The sequence below is a fragment of the Carassius auratus genome, chromosome 45 (assembly GCF_003368295.1).
Source record: "Carassius auratus strain Wakin chromosome 45, ASM336829v1, whole genome shotgun sequence".
Taxonomy (NCBI): domain Eukaryota; kingdom Metazoa; phylum Chordata; class Actinopteri; order Cypriniformes; family Cyprinidae; genus Carassius; species Carassius auratus.
This window is the reverse complement of record NC_039287.1, coordinates 13,435,046-13,452,288: the sequence shown is the minus strand read 5'-3', so window position 1 is coordinate 13,452,288 and position 17,243 is coordinate 13,435,046. Positions and strand designations below refer to the sequence as shown.

Below are 17,243 nucleotides of genomic sequence, written 5' to 3'. Positions count from 1 at the left end.
CTTTATGTATAGCAGTTTCCCTGCTGCAGATATCACAGTCTGTATTACAACAAATATATATGCATAAAAAAAAATCTGTGTACCATGAAATGAATGGCAATAAATGTGTTTTTTTAAATGTTGGTAGTAGCTGCATGTAAAGCAAACAAAACATCACCAGTGTAATCCAATAAAAAAATCTGGTGTTGTTGTTTTTGTTTGTTTGTTAAAAACATACTATGTGACCAATGTTGCCCAAATGCCGAAATTATTGACTCTTTTAAAACTGATTATTTTAATGAATAGTTAAAAAGATGAGTTACTGGTTTGAATTAGTATAAAATACTAGAAAACAGAGAGAAAATTTATATACACAAGTAAAATATAACCAAATGAATCAGAATCAAAATCGAAACCAAAACAAATCAACTGCTTGTGAATTCAAAAAAACTAATTTGGGAAATCTATACACAGTCCAACTAAAAATCCTTCAAAAATACCAAAGCTATCACATGCATACTTTTAGAAAACTACAATGGTTACAAAAGTAGCATTCCAGTGGTACTAGTGATTTTAAAATGCATGGACGCACAGATCTTACCATACGCATACTGCAATCATTAAGAGTTTTCTGGCCAATACCAATGGTCGTCTGGTAGCATTCAGCATCTACTGCTTTCCTGCAGTGCTCCAGCAGTCGTAGTACAGACTCAACGGTTTGGATTCGCATCCAGTGCTTTCGTAGCTCAGCTTCAATGGTCTCAAAATCTGGCTCCAAGCAGATGCACTCATTCAGCTCCTGCCTGACACGGTTGAAGAGCTCAGTGAATGGTCTGAGGTCTGTAGGAATCCTGAGTCTCTCCCCTAGAGAGCACTCAAGGGTTTTAGCCTCATTTTTTACTGTGAGCTCCCAAGAGGCGAGCTGCTCAATGACCAAACTGATTTTTTGCCTTTCTGCTGTCAGCTGGGATGGATAGAGATCTTTCGAAATGGCCTCAAGCTGGTCAGTGGCCCCTTGACATGTCATTCTCACCAAAGCTAGCTCCACCAGAACAGCCTGACAAAAACCGAGCCTTATGTCAGCTCCTACACTCGAGTCTACAATTTGCGACAAGCTCTTCTTCACCACCTCTCTGGAGTTCTCCATGCACTGCCTTAAAATGACATACTCCCCATGCTCTTTCGCTTGTAACTCCAGCAGATGCATTCTCCTCTGTAGGTCTAGTACAGCATTGAGCATCTCTTTCCTCCGAGAATCGGGGCAGTATGGAATTTCCGGCACCTTGCACAGGAGCTCCATCAGGATGTGCTGAACAGGTTCAAGAGCCAAGAGTGAGTCCCTTGTTAAGGGATACTTCTGCCTCATGACATCAGCACTCGTCTGTCTCAAACTCTTCAGGATGATGTTCTGCTCCTCAACAGAAGATTCCTGAGCATGAAGGAGTTCTTCAAGCACCCAGTGCAAGGCCCACTTACGGTTCACAACCCTAGAGACCTCTTCTTGTAACGCTGTTAGCCTATTGATAAGCTGAAAGCTTTCGGGTACACTCAGACCGTGATTCACATTTTTTATTTCATCTAACAGAGTATCCAAGTTATTTGCTTGTCTCTCGGCTTCCTTCAAAGCCTCTGTGCATACTTGAAGCTGAACCCTCAATTCTGGGATGGTAGTTTTAGGTTCAGAAGCCACTGTTTTACCAGACTCTTTTTCTAATACTGAGGTTAACCAAGAGCTGCTGTCAGTGATCTGTTTCCACAGTCTCTGTCGTATATGAAACATTCTGTTCATTTCTGCAACAGCACATTTGGTCTTCTCTGTAATCTTAACATACAAATCCTCTAGGGAAGCAAGGGTGGGAGACATGGAATCCTCCTTGTCAAGTCCTGTAACTTCCTCTCTTAGCTCTTTCAATACAGTGGCCAGCTGAAACTTCTTAAGAGATGTTTCAGACTGCAGTTTCTTCATGTGACTGACCTGGTGACTTGCCTCTTCAGGAAACAGAGCCAACCTCCCACTCCTGCTGACTTTGCTTTCCGTTTGTTTAGCCCATGTAACATAGTCCCTGATAATCCTTGTGATCGGTGAACGGCCATTGCCATTCGAAGTCTGAGAGCTGAGCTTCTCCTGAATTCGTGTAAGCTGAGAATTCAGGCCCTGCATTGCATCCTGCACATCTCTGAGCTCATTTTTTCCCAGGGGACTTGAGGAAAGAGCCTGAGAGACATCAAGAAGGTACAAGTAGTGCTCAGTTAATGATGCAAGGTCTGCAGTTCTGACAGTTTCTTGTAGCTCACTTCGGCAGTCCATCTGTCCTTGAGAGGGATGCGGAAGAGAAACAGACTTCTCCAGAAGCTCCAGTTCATGGTGCAGATCTTTGGCTTTTTGCAGGAGTGCAGATGCTTCTGCTGTGCAGACGTTAGCACACCACAGACTGCTGGAGGCAACCTGCTCTATAGTTTGCCATCTCTCCTGTAAAGTCCTAAAAGGTTCAATGCAGGCCACAGGTCCCTCTGCCTCACTCAGATGGGCTGAAACCTGAGAGCATGTCTGTAGGAGCTCCTCTAGTGTGCATTTCTTCTTCTGCATGTAATTCAAGAATGCATTTAGCTTCTCCACTTGCAAGGTGCTGCTGTCAATGCAATCCCTTCAAAAATGTGAAAATGATATGGTTACTCTTCAATGTTGCAACCCCCCCTCATTTTTATTATGACTATTTCCAATAGTTTACTACACACACACACACACACACACACAGATACATAATCAGATGAGTTTCATAATCAGATTACCTTTTTCAAGTTAACTAGTAAAGTAATGCATTACTTTTTAGTTTACAAGAAAATAACTTTTTCAAAAAAGTAATGCCAGTTATTTATTATTTTTTTTTTCATTTATTGACTGACAAGTCTCCTGTCCCCATATTGGGAGAAATCAGAATTACAAAAGGCATTCATTGTGTGTGCTGTGTGAACATGATGTAGTTCTAGACTAGATGTGTATGTGCATTAATTCATCCCACTTGCAAAAAACTGATTTAGTATTCATCATAATGAATTAAAATATGTTTAACACAAATGTATCTATTCCTATTTTATTAACTAATGTCTTTGCTGCTGAACTTCCATGATCCAGTTTAACCATACTAAAAGCAAAAATGACTTTTGATAAACTAACAATTGTGCTTCATTGTTTTGTTTTTTTTGTAATTGCTCAAGAGTGTTGAATCTTCTCCTGTGTTCTATTGTACAGACATGAATTTACTTATCTTTCAGTCTGAGGTTTATTCATTACACTTTTTTGTGTTAAAGGGCTTTTATCTGCTATAGAACTTCTTATATTAAAAACAATCAAGCCCTGCCCATATTTAAAAAGTAACGCATTACTTTCCATAAAGTAACTAAGTAATGTAATTAGTTACTTTTGTAGGGAGTAACGCAATTTTGTAATGCATTACTTAAAAAAAAAGTTTCCCCAACACAATTAAAAAAAAAACATCATTCTGAATGATTGATATGCTGTTCTCCAAAAAATGTGGGGACCACAGTAAAATTTGAATAATGTCCTCTCTAAATACACACACACACAAACACACAGAAAATGTCAAGGATGCTCACGGTGTCAGTGTATTGAACTCAGCCTCCAGATTGTGTAGAGTATCCGTGAGAACCAGTGTTTGCTGGTGGTACTGTGTGACCTGCTGGAGCTGTGCTTTTTTGAACTCCACCATGGTTGAGGTATCCAGCAGTACTCGGTTCCATCTGCCCTCTATGCTCAGCTCAAGCTCTGTAGAGTATCCTGCATTAGATTCACGTCGAGGCAGTCTAGACACCTGCTCCAGGACATGTTGCCGGCAGATCTATGACACACAGACATCATGTCATAACATTTGTTACTGTCATTTTAAATGGTTATAATTCAAGAGATACACTTGCGAGCCAGATTTAAACTATTTTTCATGCACAATATGGTTTGTTTGATTTTTTTCTCTCTGTTTTGGCCATCTGTCCACACTGAGTTGCCATTTTTGTCAAGGAAAACTGCTTTTTGAATACGTTCTCCAAAAGTGGATACAATGTGATCACACCGTTTTCGCGTTGTAGCATGGACTGTGAAAACGATAATGCATGTTTAGTCATGTGACACACATTGTACCAATAGATATCTGTTCATAGCAGTATTGTGCCTGTTATGTGCTATTTTTACACTGTTGCTAAATATATTTTACTTTGTACACTCTTTAAATTACAGTGCGGACAGAAAATTTGCTCACAATTGCTGTCCTGCAACAAAACAGGGCAGTTGTGTTTTAGATTAAAATAGGAGTGAGTAATTGTGACCTTGACGTCAGTGAATGGTGGGATATTTTCGTAAATAAAATGACAGTGACAGAAGAAAACTTATGTCTGTTCCATCTGTATCATCTCAATGAGCTTTATATTAGGTTTTACACATGCTCAGAAAGGCAAATTTAATATTTGCAGATGTTTCAGTGTGGGTGAGAAACTTTTGGAAAACACTAGTGTGGATCGAAAACGTTTTGAAATGAAAATGTTTTCAAATGTATCCGGTTTCATAGCCTTGATATCCATGTCTAGAACTGACAATTTCTACAGTCAACAACTGTTTACAGCTGGAGGTTTTGGAGAAACCAGTGTAATAAAGTAATGTCCTGTACCTCAACTTCTTCCAGCTGATGAGCCATATGTACAATGTTAAGTTGGGCTGGTCTGTACCGACATCTGAAAACCCACAGGACAGTCCATGCCAGACAGCTGTCAGACTCTAAGAGTGATGTGTTCCTAAGCCAGGAATCTTTCCTTGGTCTAGATTCCTGCAAAAAAGAAAAGTAAAACTTGAAACTAAAGTGATTTTTTTTTAAAACACAGACAGAAATTAAATTCTAAAGTTAAAAGCAGAATATAGTACAGGAAATTTCTCATTGCTGTGCAATTTCATCCCAGAAGGAATACTGTATCTGTTCTTTAAGTAAAAGATGGATTAAAATGAATTGATTAACAGATAACAGTCAGTTATATTTGACAGCAAAAGTAAATGTTCGTTTTAATTTATAACATATTAGAAATACAAATGAAACTTTTTTTTCTGAAGCCATTTTTTTGTCTCAAAAGTGTAAATGTTAAATTTACCAAAAATTGCTTCTAGCTGTTGTTCTTCTAGTTGTTCCCAGAACAAAATCATAAAGTGTTCACATTACGTACCTCAGTAGCGTGACTGGTGATCAGAAGTGGCTGAGCGTTAGTGATGGTGTTCAGTAAAGTGGCCCACGCACGTGTCCCGGTAGGCTGCTCCGCATGCCTCGTTTGATCCTCACTGTCTGCTCCTGATCCTCTGCTTTTGAACATTTTGCTCCTGGCAGATGAATCTGATTTGGCTCCGTGCATTTTTTCATACTACAAATAAAGCAAGTGTCAGTTGATATTTGATTGAAAGTTTTCACCACAAAATAGCTTGCACCTGTTTGCCCATTTAAAAGGGAAACAGCACTGGTTTTGACTCGTTAAGTCACGGAGTCAGAAGAACAAGGAATGCTGCCAAGTTGGAAATGGAGTCTTCCCTCTAAAGGCGTGGTGTGCATTCAAGCTTAAAACAACCTCAGGAGGCGGTACTGCAGGAATTAACGCTAACAGAATGTAGTTGGTATAATGAAGCCTAATGAAGTTAACACTTACAGAAACAATACTGCATTAACATGATATCAAAGCAAATGGATTAGTGCTACAACATACAGTTATCATGCTAATGCTAGAGGGCTAAATCTATTAAAATGCCAACACATGGAACGATACAGCAATGATGCCTATGGGGAATAGAATAAAATCGAATAGAATAGAATAAAGTACATCAACTACAAATGGAGAAAATCAATGTAACTGTCTCAGTGCAAATTATAGAGCTTTTAAACTCATTTCAATGATTTTCATTCACTGATATTCTTTAACCATTTGCTTCTTTGAAGGAATACTGTGAACGTTGTAAAACGTAAAATGAAAAGGCATCTACTGAACATGAAAATAAATAATGTAATGCTGGTAGCAAAAGCACTGTGAGTTCACTATACATTATTATAAATATTGTCCTCCTGAATTGTTAAACAAGTTCCAAAAGGTTTTGAATACCAAAAAGGCACATTAAAAACATTTCATTCAGGTACTGAACATGATCACCAAGGTTTTTGTGAATGACGACACATGAGATGTGCAATAGATTGGCCTATATTTTTGAAGAATTTAAATATGTGAATCCTACCTGCAAAGGGAAAGTGGCATCTGAATACTCTGTCCTCTGAGCTTCAGCATGGCTGAGTTGTAACTCTGATGGGACTGTGGTAGAAAATTGTGTTATACAGTCAGCTGTCACAACAGATGTAGAATCTTCTGGCATTAGTTTGGATTCCTTCGTATGTGTTGACTGTACGGTCTCCACTGCTGCTAAAACCATATCTGTGGTATTGATATTGGAGCCTCCGGCAAGTGAGATGCTAATGTTTTCAAAATGTCCATCCTCTGTTTCAGTTTGAGTCAAGGTCTCTTTCTGCACAGTGTCCACTGTTCGTTTGTTTTCTGTACTCAATGGCTTTGCGGTGTCTGGTTGACTGAAGTCTGAGGACACAGTCATTGTACTGACACAGGCCATATCTATGGCATCCGACGGCCTGACCTCAGAAGTCTGAAGGCTTTCTGGGTGAGTTGTGTTCTTTTCTTCACATTTACATGTGCTCAGCTTTTTATTACTGATATTTTTTGCTTTTTCTACACCAACTTGTTTTCTGTTCTTCTTCCTACCTTTAACACCTTTTGGAGGTTTTTGAAGTGCATTTGCTTCATTTGAAGGCTCTTCAAAGGTGATGTTGTCATCTTCATTATAACTCTCCAATATTGGCACATCCTGCTGGTGAACTACAGACCCTGACTCACTGCCTCCTCCACTGAGGACATAGATTTGGCTTGCTGCTTCTGCATCAGTGACTTCATTTTGCTTCTCTTTTTCATTTTTTTGAACATCAGCCTCTATGATCTCAGGGGTTTGGGGTTCATCAGAAGAGCTTATTACAGCATGTTCTTCATCTACAGCTACATCAACATTTGGTCTGACTTCCAAGAGTTTCAATCCATCCTCTGATGTCTCTGCAGTCCCATCATGAACAACTGAAACAGTATCCCATTTAACTGAAGAAGCTGGGACAGGTTGTGTCAGTGGGATCTGGTTGGGTTTGGTAAGATCAGAGTCCAGCACTATGGTAAAGACAGGCTTTAGTGATTCACAGGATGAGCCATGTGTGAATTTGCTGTCATCTTCTTCTCTTAATACAGATCCAGTTTCATCCCTCTCTTTAGATCGAGACATGAACTGCTGCTTATTGGTGTCGTGGTCCGATGGAAGGTTCTCAACATCTTTGGTTGTTTGTTCTTCTGAACAAGGTGATATATGTTTGGTTTTACTTACTTTCTTTGAGGGCAAGAATTGTATATCCATACACTTTATATCACTCGACCATTCACTGTCAGTGACAACCTGCAAAATAAAACATAACTACTATGACCCAACAACATTAATAAACTTAATTCAGCAATATATGTGTTTTTATTCAACTCCTGGGCATTTTTTATATCATTTTTACCTTTTTTCTTAATATAAAACTGTAATACTGCATACTTTTTGTCCAGTACAATTGTCATTGTTTTAAATAGTCTACATCAATCAGCTTTTATTTGTTGGTATGTTAATGGCTTTGCATAAATGTAATTGTTCCAATCTTGGTGTTAATTTTGATCTGCAATTGATGTTTGATGCCCATAATAAATGGTCTCGAAAGCTGCATTTTTCCACCAAATGAAATAGCCAGGCTTATCCCTGCCTTTGTTATGTTGATGCTTGATTATTTCATTGCTCTTTATTTTGGTATATAAGATATTTCAAATATTTTCTGAATTCGGCTGTGCACACAACTGCTCGTCAGCAAATTTACAGATACTTTAACATGCATTGGTTTCCATTATATGTACGTACTAAATAAAAAATGTTGGTTCTAACATTTAAAACTATTCATGGCACAGCCCCTGTAACTTATCTTCTGACTAAGTTGCATCTTATACTCCGAAATTCACTCACTCCAACCAAAGTTATTTTAAAAGCTTAAAGTAAAAACAGTAATATTTAGAAATTATGGCATCAGCATGCGCACGATCCAGTGTGCCACATTTTCCAATTCTCCATGTAAACTGTTTCCTGAGAAACCATCAGCCAGAGCAGAATAATGCTGATTAATGTAGTCTAAAGATAAGCTATGGCATCAGAAATGCACCTGATTGTACTAATGTGCCACAAAGCAAAACAAGGAACATCCAGTAATTTTCTCAGAGAGCAGGTAAAAACAAGCACTTAAAAGCAATGAGGTGCCCAACTACAATAATGGCCCTAGACGCAGAGCAGAGTGGGTACTCCATTTAGAAGGTTTTAGCTAGGATAGAGTCATTCTGTGCCCACGCCACAGTGGTACACTCAATGACATTTCTCCAGCCGCCCAAAAACCAGACCCAGAAAGAAAAAGCAAGTGCGCGCCTGTCAAAGAATAATTGCAGACAAGAGATTTCTGTTAATTTGACAAATTCTATCATTGTTTACTCACCCTCAACTCATTCTGAACCGATTTCATACAGGTTTGGAACAATAAAAGGCAACTGATATTGTTTAATTGTACTTCATAAGGCCTCAATCAGATAGAAAACACAAGTTTAAAAATACAAGGTGACTTTTTTTATTTAGAAAAGAGCAATGCGCTGCAGTAATTTTTTTTTATGTTCCTAGGCTACCACTGAATCAGCTGTCCTGTCAGTTTAAACAAGGATTATAGCGAGAGCACTCTGAACTCTTTGGTTTGCTCATAAGGAAACTGTCATATTAGCAGAAACAAAACAACAAAAACAACAACAACAACAACAAAAAAATCCTCTCACTGCCAAAATAATGTGTTGTGTGTGATCGGCACTAAATGTACCAAAACCTTTTTCTCCCTAAACACTTCTAGTGCATAGGAGACACCACAACTACCTGAACTGACTGGAGCTCCTCTGTAGATACTCCAGGCGGCCGAGGTTTGATGCACTGAATGGAACACTGATCTGGATCAGAGTTCCCTTCCTGAGTCCTCTCATCTTCCAAGATCTTCCTCAGGGCTGTTGTTTTTCCAAACAGCGTCTGAACATCTTGGGAGAGAGCAGTCTGTCCCTCTTGAAAAAAGCTTGCCTGCAGGACCTCAGACAGTTTCTCAGCCTCTAATAGGTTTCCTTTCACTTGTTCTGGAGCCTACCGAGAATCCACCAAAGCAGTTAGTCTCATTACATTAAGCGACTGGAGAAGGCTAATATTCAATACTTTGAAAACTAATAATTTGAAAAGGATCAAACTATAACCCTGGAGAGGTTTTAGTAATAAATTAACATTACATTAACACAATTACATGTAAACAGGACTGTGCAGCAGATAAAGATGTTTGAGAACCTTCTATGGCGTTACATTTATTACTGCAAATTAAACACCTAATATATTATTGTCAATAATATAACAACATACAAACCAGATTCCAAAAAAATGGACACTGTACAAATTGTGAGTAAAAAAGTAATGGAATAATTTACGAATCCTGTATTTTATTCACAATAGAACATAGGTAACATATCAAATGTTGAAAGTGAGACATTTTGAAATGTTATGCCAAATATTGGATCATTTTGGATTTAATGAGAGGTACACATTACAAAAAAGTTGGGACAGGTAGCAATAAGAGGCCGGAAAAGTTAAATGTACATATAAGGAACAGCTGGAGGACCAACTCGCAACTTATTAGGTCAACTGGCAACATGACTGGTATAAAAAGAGTCTCTCAGACTGGCAGTGTCTCTCAGAAGTCAAGATGGGCAGAGGATCACCAATTCCCCCAATGCTGCGGCAAAAAATAGTGGAGCTATATCAGAAAGGAGTTTCTCAGAGGAAAATTGCGAAGAGTTTGAAGTTATCATCATCTACAGTGCATAATAACATCTAAAGATTCAGAGAATCTGGAACAATCTCTGAGTGTAAGGGTCAAGGCCGGAAAACCATACTGGAGGCCCATGATCTTCGGGCCCTTAGACGGCACTGCATCACATACAGGAATGCTACTGTAATGAAAATCACAACATGGGCTCAGGAATACTTCCAGAAAACATTGTCAGTGATAACATTCCACTGTGCCATTCGCTGTAGCCATATCTCAACATGATCTAGAAGCGCAGGCTTTTCCTCTGTGCCAAGGCTCATTTAAAATGGACTATGGCAAAGTGGGAAACTGTTCTGTGGTCAGACGAATCCAAATTGAAAATTCTTTTTGGAATAACTGGGAAGCCATGTCATCCAGACTAAAGAGGACAAGGACTTAGTTGTTATCAGAGCTCAGTTCAGAATGCTGCATCTCTAATGGTATGGAGTTGCATGAGTGCATGTGGCATGGGCAGCTTACAAATGTGGAAATCAATGCCGGTGTATGCAAGATCTAGAACAACATATGCTCCCATCCAAACATCGTCTCTTTTAGGGAAGACCTTGCATTTTCCAACATGACAATGCCAGACCACATACTGCATCAATTACAACATCATGCCTGCATAGAAGAAGGATCCGGGTACTGAAATGAACAGCCTGCAGTCCAGATCTTTCACCCATAGAAAACATTTGGCACATCATAAAGAGGAAGATGCGACAAAGAAGGGGATGCCACACAGTGGTAAACATGGCCTTGTCACAACTTTTTTGAGATGTGTTGATGCCATGAAATTTAAAATCAACTTTTTTTCCCTTAAAATGATACAATTTCTCAGTTTAAACATTTGATGTCATCTAATTTGTATTCTGAATAAAAAATAGAAATTTGAAACTTCCACATCATTGCATTCTGTTTTTATCCACAATTTGTACAGTGTCCCAACTTTTTTGGAATCGGGTTTGTAGTATAATATAATATAACTTATGTTCATAATTTTCATATTTCAGTTCAGGCCACTTAAAAAATGCATACTCCCTTTGAGAACAAACATACCCTTGACAAGAAAACTACCTGCACTGCTGTGCGGTCATCTTCTTCAAGTGTGATCTGTCTGTTTTCATCTTCAGAAACCTGAAAATCACCCTTCAGATGCAGTTCACTGGACCAGCTGCAGGCCTGCTCTTTGAAGTCTTTCAACTCAAGAAGAGGGTCTTGTGTCTGGCCTCTGTGTGACTGTTCCTCTGCTTTACCATTAGACACACACTGTATCTCAGGCGCAGTATCTTCGTTTTTCTGCGGCTTGATGTGCTTGGGATTTTCAGGTCTGTTGGGGTTCATCGCTTGCTCTCTTTTCTCTATGACCAGCTCTCTAGCCGTGCAAATGCTTTCTTGAAGTTGAGCTCCACCTTCAGCCAGCGCCTGCAGGTTTTCTAGACCTGCAATGCTGGAAAGAAGATTTATCTGCTGCAGTAATGCATCGGCCTGCTCTGCCTCTGCTAGCAGATCCTCCGATAAACCCTGTCAGTAAAAATGGTAGGATTAGCTCATGAAAAAAAACTTTTTTGGCTGAACTGATTGAGGGTTTAAATGAACTGAAATTCAAGTACAGTATGTGACAGAGCCACTGAGCAAATGAAGACCAAAATGGGCCAAAACTGAACTTCACTGAACAGCTGCATTACATTTGACTGTGTTCACAGCTTATTCTTAAAGCATAAACCTTCACCTGGATGGTGTTGAAGACCTGTGGGCTTTCAGATGTGGTCAGTGAGGTAAGTGCATTTGTGATAGTTTGAATGGAGGACAGGTGATCTGCAATATCAGACGCCACCTTCCCTTTGACAGCTTCCAGCTGTCTGAAAACATCACTGGCCTCAGAAAAGAGCTCCTTCACCTCTGCCATCTTCTTTCTCAGCTGGCTCTCAATCACCTTGAAAAATGAACTCGTGAATTTGCTAAAATTTGAGTATTGGTAAAGAGCTAGACTGGTTAATGCTAATTAATACATGAGGTTTACCTACAGGACACAGCATATCACATCATTTCTACATACAAATGTCATTACACATTCTCCAGCATTAATTCAATAAATAAGCATTGTGAAAACTGGCTGATGTGTCTGAAACTCACCTGCAGCTCCAGTGGGAACTCACGACTCTGCAAAAGCTTCTGGATCTCGGATGATCTGCGATGGAAATGTTCAATGTTCTCCTCTTGAATCGTGAGCTCATCCTGTGCAAAACAATTATATTAATGTTATTATCAAAGAATTCACCATTTATGCAAGTCTAATATACATACGAAACATCAAAACTGTTCAAAAGCTTGGGGTTAATAAGTTAAATAATTAAATAATTAGTTACACAATTCTAATATCCTGATTTGCTGCTCAAGAAACATGTCTTATTATTATCAGTGCTGAAAACAGCTGCGCTAACAGCTTAATATTTTTGTGGAAACCGTAATACATATTTTCCTTTTTCCGAATTCTTTGATTAAGAGAAAGTTCAAAAGAATTTAATATTTAGTTACATTTCATATGTCCTTATTTTCTTTTGATCATTTTAACGTGTCCTTTATTTCAAAGAAAAATCTTACCGACCCCAAACTTTTGAATGGTAGTGTAAACATCACTAACAATATCATGTTTCTTTTCCATGGATGTTCAGTTGATGAATTTATTTATGAAGTTATAATCATATATTTTTTCTAATTTAACCCCCAAAATACCCCCAATTCTAAAATAAGTGTATTTGAAAGCTCTACCTAAAATTGTTTACGACCTAAAAAAGTTTTTACCTCCATGACAGACACGTCCTGCTCTGTCTGAAAGGGGTTTGACTGAGCAAGTGTCATCAGCTTTTGGGCGCTCCAGCCCTCCACCTCTCCAGCCAACAGAAGGAGTTTTTCCCAAAGAGAAAAGCCAGCTTGAAGGTTGTCCAGATGACAGTCTGTCTTCTCAGTAACCTGAAATAGCAGGGTTAATGTCAATACTGTACATTATTCGAGAAACAGAGTGAGAAATTTGACTTTACTGAGGAAACATACATCAAGCCAGCGGTCCATGAGGGAATCGGCCTCACTCTCAAATGGAGTGTCAGCACAGTCTGGGATCCTTCTCATCAGAGACTGCAGCTGACGACACACAGATCTCAACTCCTCCACCCCGTCCCCAAGACCACTGAGATCTGACTTTATACTGCTCACCTGCAAACACATACATAAAATATAAATAGGCATGCATTTATTCATACTCATTCTGACTCCAATTTTATCTAACGAATATGTTATGAATACATTTTTCAAAATATCAATCTGCAGTTGAAAATAATCTAAAACGATGCAGTTAATACTGCCATCTGCAGTCCAGCGGGAATGGAAGCCCTGTATCCAGTATCTTCCAGTAACTTTGTACCTTACTGATCAGGAGCTGCAGGTTGTCTTTGCCTATATAGGAGGCCTGATCACCAACAGTCTGCTCTGCTTTCTGCAAAATGCTGCCCAAGTGATTTCGGCAGCTCTGGAACTTCTTCAGCAGTTCAGTCAGAGAGACACACTGTTCACGACTGAAATAGAAGTATGAAAGCAATGGGTCCATTTTGCAAGATGGCATTTGACAAAGAGCTTTCCTACTGTACGATCATGTGCGTTTGTCGTCACCTCTCTGTGACTGCTCTGTGTGCATTTTCCCATTGCGTCTGCAGCTCGCTGATGCCTCTCTCTGAGGTGCTTGTCTGTGCGCAAGTATTTCTCAGATCCTTAATCTCTGAGCGTATTGAAACCAGTTTACTCTCCATGTCTGCCATGAAGCGTAACCTGAGAAAGAGACAGACACTGGTGAGACAGAGACAGAGGCATGTCGTCTTCTTTATTGTAACCAATTTAAAGTTAGAAAATTCTTAGAATTCATTCCACATTTTACTATCCGAAATGGATCAAATATAGGTGTTACTGTGAGAAAGCACTCATGCATCAATCATTATTTTATATTATCTCCAAACAGTACATGTCTATATACAGAATATATTGTGGTGAAAGTTCATTCTATTTTATATTGTACATTACAACGGTTATTTTAATTGACTTAACTAGTAATTTATTTTTGTTTGAATTAAAATATCTAATTAAATTGAGGTAAACTAAATCTGCTTAGAAATACAGAGATATACCTTCATTTTTTTATTAATATTGTATATTGTAACTGTTATTTTAATGACCATAATCAGCACCTTGTTATAATAAAGTTAAATAAATAAAAAACTAGTAATGTTAATTTAAAAAATTGCAATATACAATATCAAATTAATTAAATGTAAACATTTAAATGGTTTAATGCAAAACATGAGGAAAAAGAAGCAATCCTGACTTTTTTCAACTGTATATTGCAATTGTTATTTTAATATACATTACTAGCATTTTTTGATTCATTTAATTTAGAATTGAAAATACTGTATGCTAAACAAAGAAATAAAAAAAAAAAACGGAAAAGCAGTCCTGTTTTAAAGTCTGCTGACCTGTGCTGTAGTGCAGGAAGTGTGGGCTCCTTCAGCCCATGTTTTTCAAGTGCTGTCAGCACCTCCCTCAGGGCGACCTGAAGGCCCATCCTCTTCCTACCGAATGCTCTTTCCCTCTGTTCTCCCTCCATTCTTCCTATCCCTCCTCTGTCAGACTGCTTCAGATCTACAGCCACTCTGGCCTCGACCTCTTCGACACGCAGAGCCAGAGCTGAAACCATCTCATGGCAGCTGCCTGGTTTATCTTCCAGAGTTATTCTCATACCAGCATCATCCAGCAATTGGTCTAACTGAAAAGATTCATCCCTGGCCTGCTGAAGGCTTTGCCGGATGGAGACTAAACTGTGATCTGATGCGTTGCGAGCTGCACTGATTTTGGCATTCATCTGCTGGAGATGGGACAGGAGGTTCACGAGGCGCACCAGGGCTGATTCACTCTTTCTCAGACATTGTCTTTGCTGGTCCAAGCATTTTGTGCAGTTGTGAAGCATTTGCTGCAGAGGAAGATGAGCTTGGAGCTCAATGGGACTCAGATGAGCAGCATCACTAACTGAACCATCACTCTTAAGCAGAAACAGCTCCTTCTCGATACTTTCATCTAGACGCTGAACAAAGAACAGAGAAGTCAGATTGAACATGCATCGGTCCATGTTTGGTACATTACACAAATATTGAAATGTATGCTTTGAATGAGGAAGCAAACATTTCTTCTAGGAAAGTCCAGCATTTTAGATTCCCCCCCCCCCCCTGTGAAATGTCCCAAAAAAAAACAAGACATGAAAAGGATATAAAATACACAATTAACTTGGGAAAATATTCACAAGCTGAACATTTTAATCATGTGTCCAATTTGCTATTTGTGAGTTGAGAAAAACATTTAGATCTACATGTATCTGCAAACACGAAGATGAATTTGAAGGATAATTACCTTTATTTCTTCATGTAGATTTTTGGGATCAGCAATGGCAAAGTTTCTAATATTTAGAGGTTTCTGACTAATCTGTTTGATCTGATCAGAAATCAGTCTGATCTTAATGTCTGTGGACTCCAGCAGCTCTACCGCAGTTTCAAGGGACTTCACCCTGAACAACATATAAAATAATATTATTATTGTGCCACTTACACCATGTCTTGAGGATATCTACACTGGACATGACAAGCAACTGTTGCAAATCATTTTAAACTGTTTGTTAGTATGTCATAAACAGAACAAAGCATCAAATTACTGTCAGGGATTTGTCATGTGGTTTCTATAGTATTTTTGTGTAGACACTTTTGCTATACTTTTGGCTAACAGTAGCTCTACTCCAAAAGCTACCAAGCTTCCTTGTAACATGGTAATAAAATCTTATAAGTAACAATTTTGGACCAGCTTTTGAACAACAACAACTCTGTGCACCACAGAAATAGAGCTCCACATGGGAGGATTGCAGGACATTCTGGAATGACCACATGTCTCACCTGGCCTGAAAACACATCTGTTGTTCCTTCCACTGTTGAATAAGCTGAGTTCGCTCCTGCACCATATTATAGCCATCTTCCATGTGCTGAGAATTTTGGGAATACTGAAGCTCAAACTCACGCCACAGAGCCTCTGTGCGGTTCTTAAGATCCTAAATGAGCACAGCTATTTGTATACAAAATGCACCCTAAATGCAAGGAAGTGGTGAAGGAGACTAACCAGTAGGTGCTGGAGTTGAGTTCTCAGTGAGTCAGCAGAGGTACTAGCATTGCTGCCGAGGCTGATGGGTAACTCTGATCCCAGCTGCTGACTGTTGTTAAGCAGCTGAAGCTGAAAGACTGACTGAACAGCACTGTAGCTACTGTAAAATGTAGGAGCATATACGTTGGTTATAGAAAGGTCCTAACATTGATTTTATATTAGATTTTTAGATAGTATTAACAGAGTAGGGAAATATATCAATTTCTTGAAGGTTCAGAAACTTCAAACGTGTTTACCTGCTCGGAGTTTCCACAGTGGTAACCTTCTCTTCCTGTGCTGAGCAGGGTTGGATGATGGTCCTCTCTGGAATCTGTTTGATCTCCGCAATGTTGGTCTGGACAACAGCCTTTGAGAGAGAAGGACCATAGCGTCATTAAAAGTAGGGGTCAAACGACCCTAGAACAAGACAATACAATGTTGAGCTGCCCTAGCCCGTCTCAACAGATTAACTCCTCTGAGTGGTCCATGTGCTTAAGAAGGTCAACAACATCCAATCAGAGGTTTATTTGGCAAAGAAAATGTGCCATGTTAACACTCCGCAGATCTGGAGCTCACAGATGCTCAAGTACCTGCTAGTGTAAATGCTGGTGTGAGAGACTGAGAAAGAATAATAAAAAAAAAAACACATTCTTTAAAAATGGATGAAACAGTAACGTCACACACACACACACACACACACAAGCAGCACATGATCACGTGCACCTGTGAATGGTCGATGCGTAGGTCATCCAGCATTACAGTCTTTCTCAACAGGACACAATCCTTGATTGCTCCCCCCCTGCTGTGAACACACACATGCACATTTACTTATACTTATATAGTACTATAAACATTTATATAAAGCTAAATATAATTACTATATACTAAACCTAACACTTGAATACCGTGTATACAGTATGCTATGAAATTGAGGCATGTACTGTACACAAGCACAAATACATAAGAGACAACAGGAAGTTTAGACTGTCTATAAGAAAGGCCAGAGTT

The 17,243-nt window shown here is 39.0% G+C and overlaps 1 protein-coding gene across 1 annotated transcript in view; it reads right to left on the bottom strand.

Moving 5' to 3' along the window:
• LOC113063326 (nesprin-2-like) overlaps positions 1-17,243 on the bottom strand; it is a 603,140-nt gene that overhangs the window by 562,677 nt on the left and 23,220 nt on the right. Inside the window, exons 26-44 of the mRNA XM_026233640.1 lie at positions 16,959-17,037; positions 16,493-16,602; positions 16,215-16,356; positions 15,995-16,146; positions 15,462-15,615; positions 14,534-15,138; positions 13,680-13,835; positions 13,435-13,585; positions 13,068-13,226; positions 12,819-12,986; positions 12,150-12,251; positions 11,746-11,949; positions 11,091-11,537; positions 9,050-9,304; positions 6,248-7,513; positions 5,200-5,391; positions 4,656-4,811; positions 3,595-3,836; positions 581-2,624 (exon numbers count right to left, since the gene is read on the bottom strand). Coding sequence (XP_026089425.1) covers positions 581-2,624; positions 3,595-3,836; positions 4,656-4,811; positions 5,200-5,391; positions 6,248-7,513; positions 9,050-9,304; positions 11,091-11,537; positions 11,746-11,949; positions 12,150-12,251; positions 12,819-12,986; positions 13,068-13,226; positions 13,435-13,585; positions 13,680-13,835; positions 14,534-15,138; positions 15,462-15,615; positions 15,995-16,146; positions 16,215-16,356; positions 16,493-16,602; positions 16,959-17,037 — 6,784 coding nt within the window. The remainder of the gene's footprint in view (positions 1-580; positions 2,625-3,594; positions 3,837-4,655; positions 4,812-5,199; positions 5,392-6,247; positions 7,514-9,049; positions 9,305-11,090; positions 11,538-11,745; positions 11,950-12,149; positions 12,252-12,818; positions 12,987-13,067; positions 13,227-13,434; positions 13,586-13,679; positions 13,836-14,533; positions 15,139-15,461; positions 15,616-15,994; positions 16,147-16,214; positions 16,357-16,492; positions 16,603-16,958; positions 17,038-17,243) is intronic.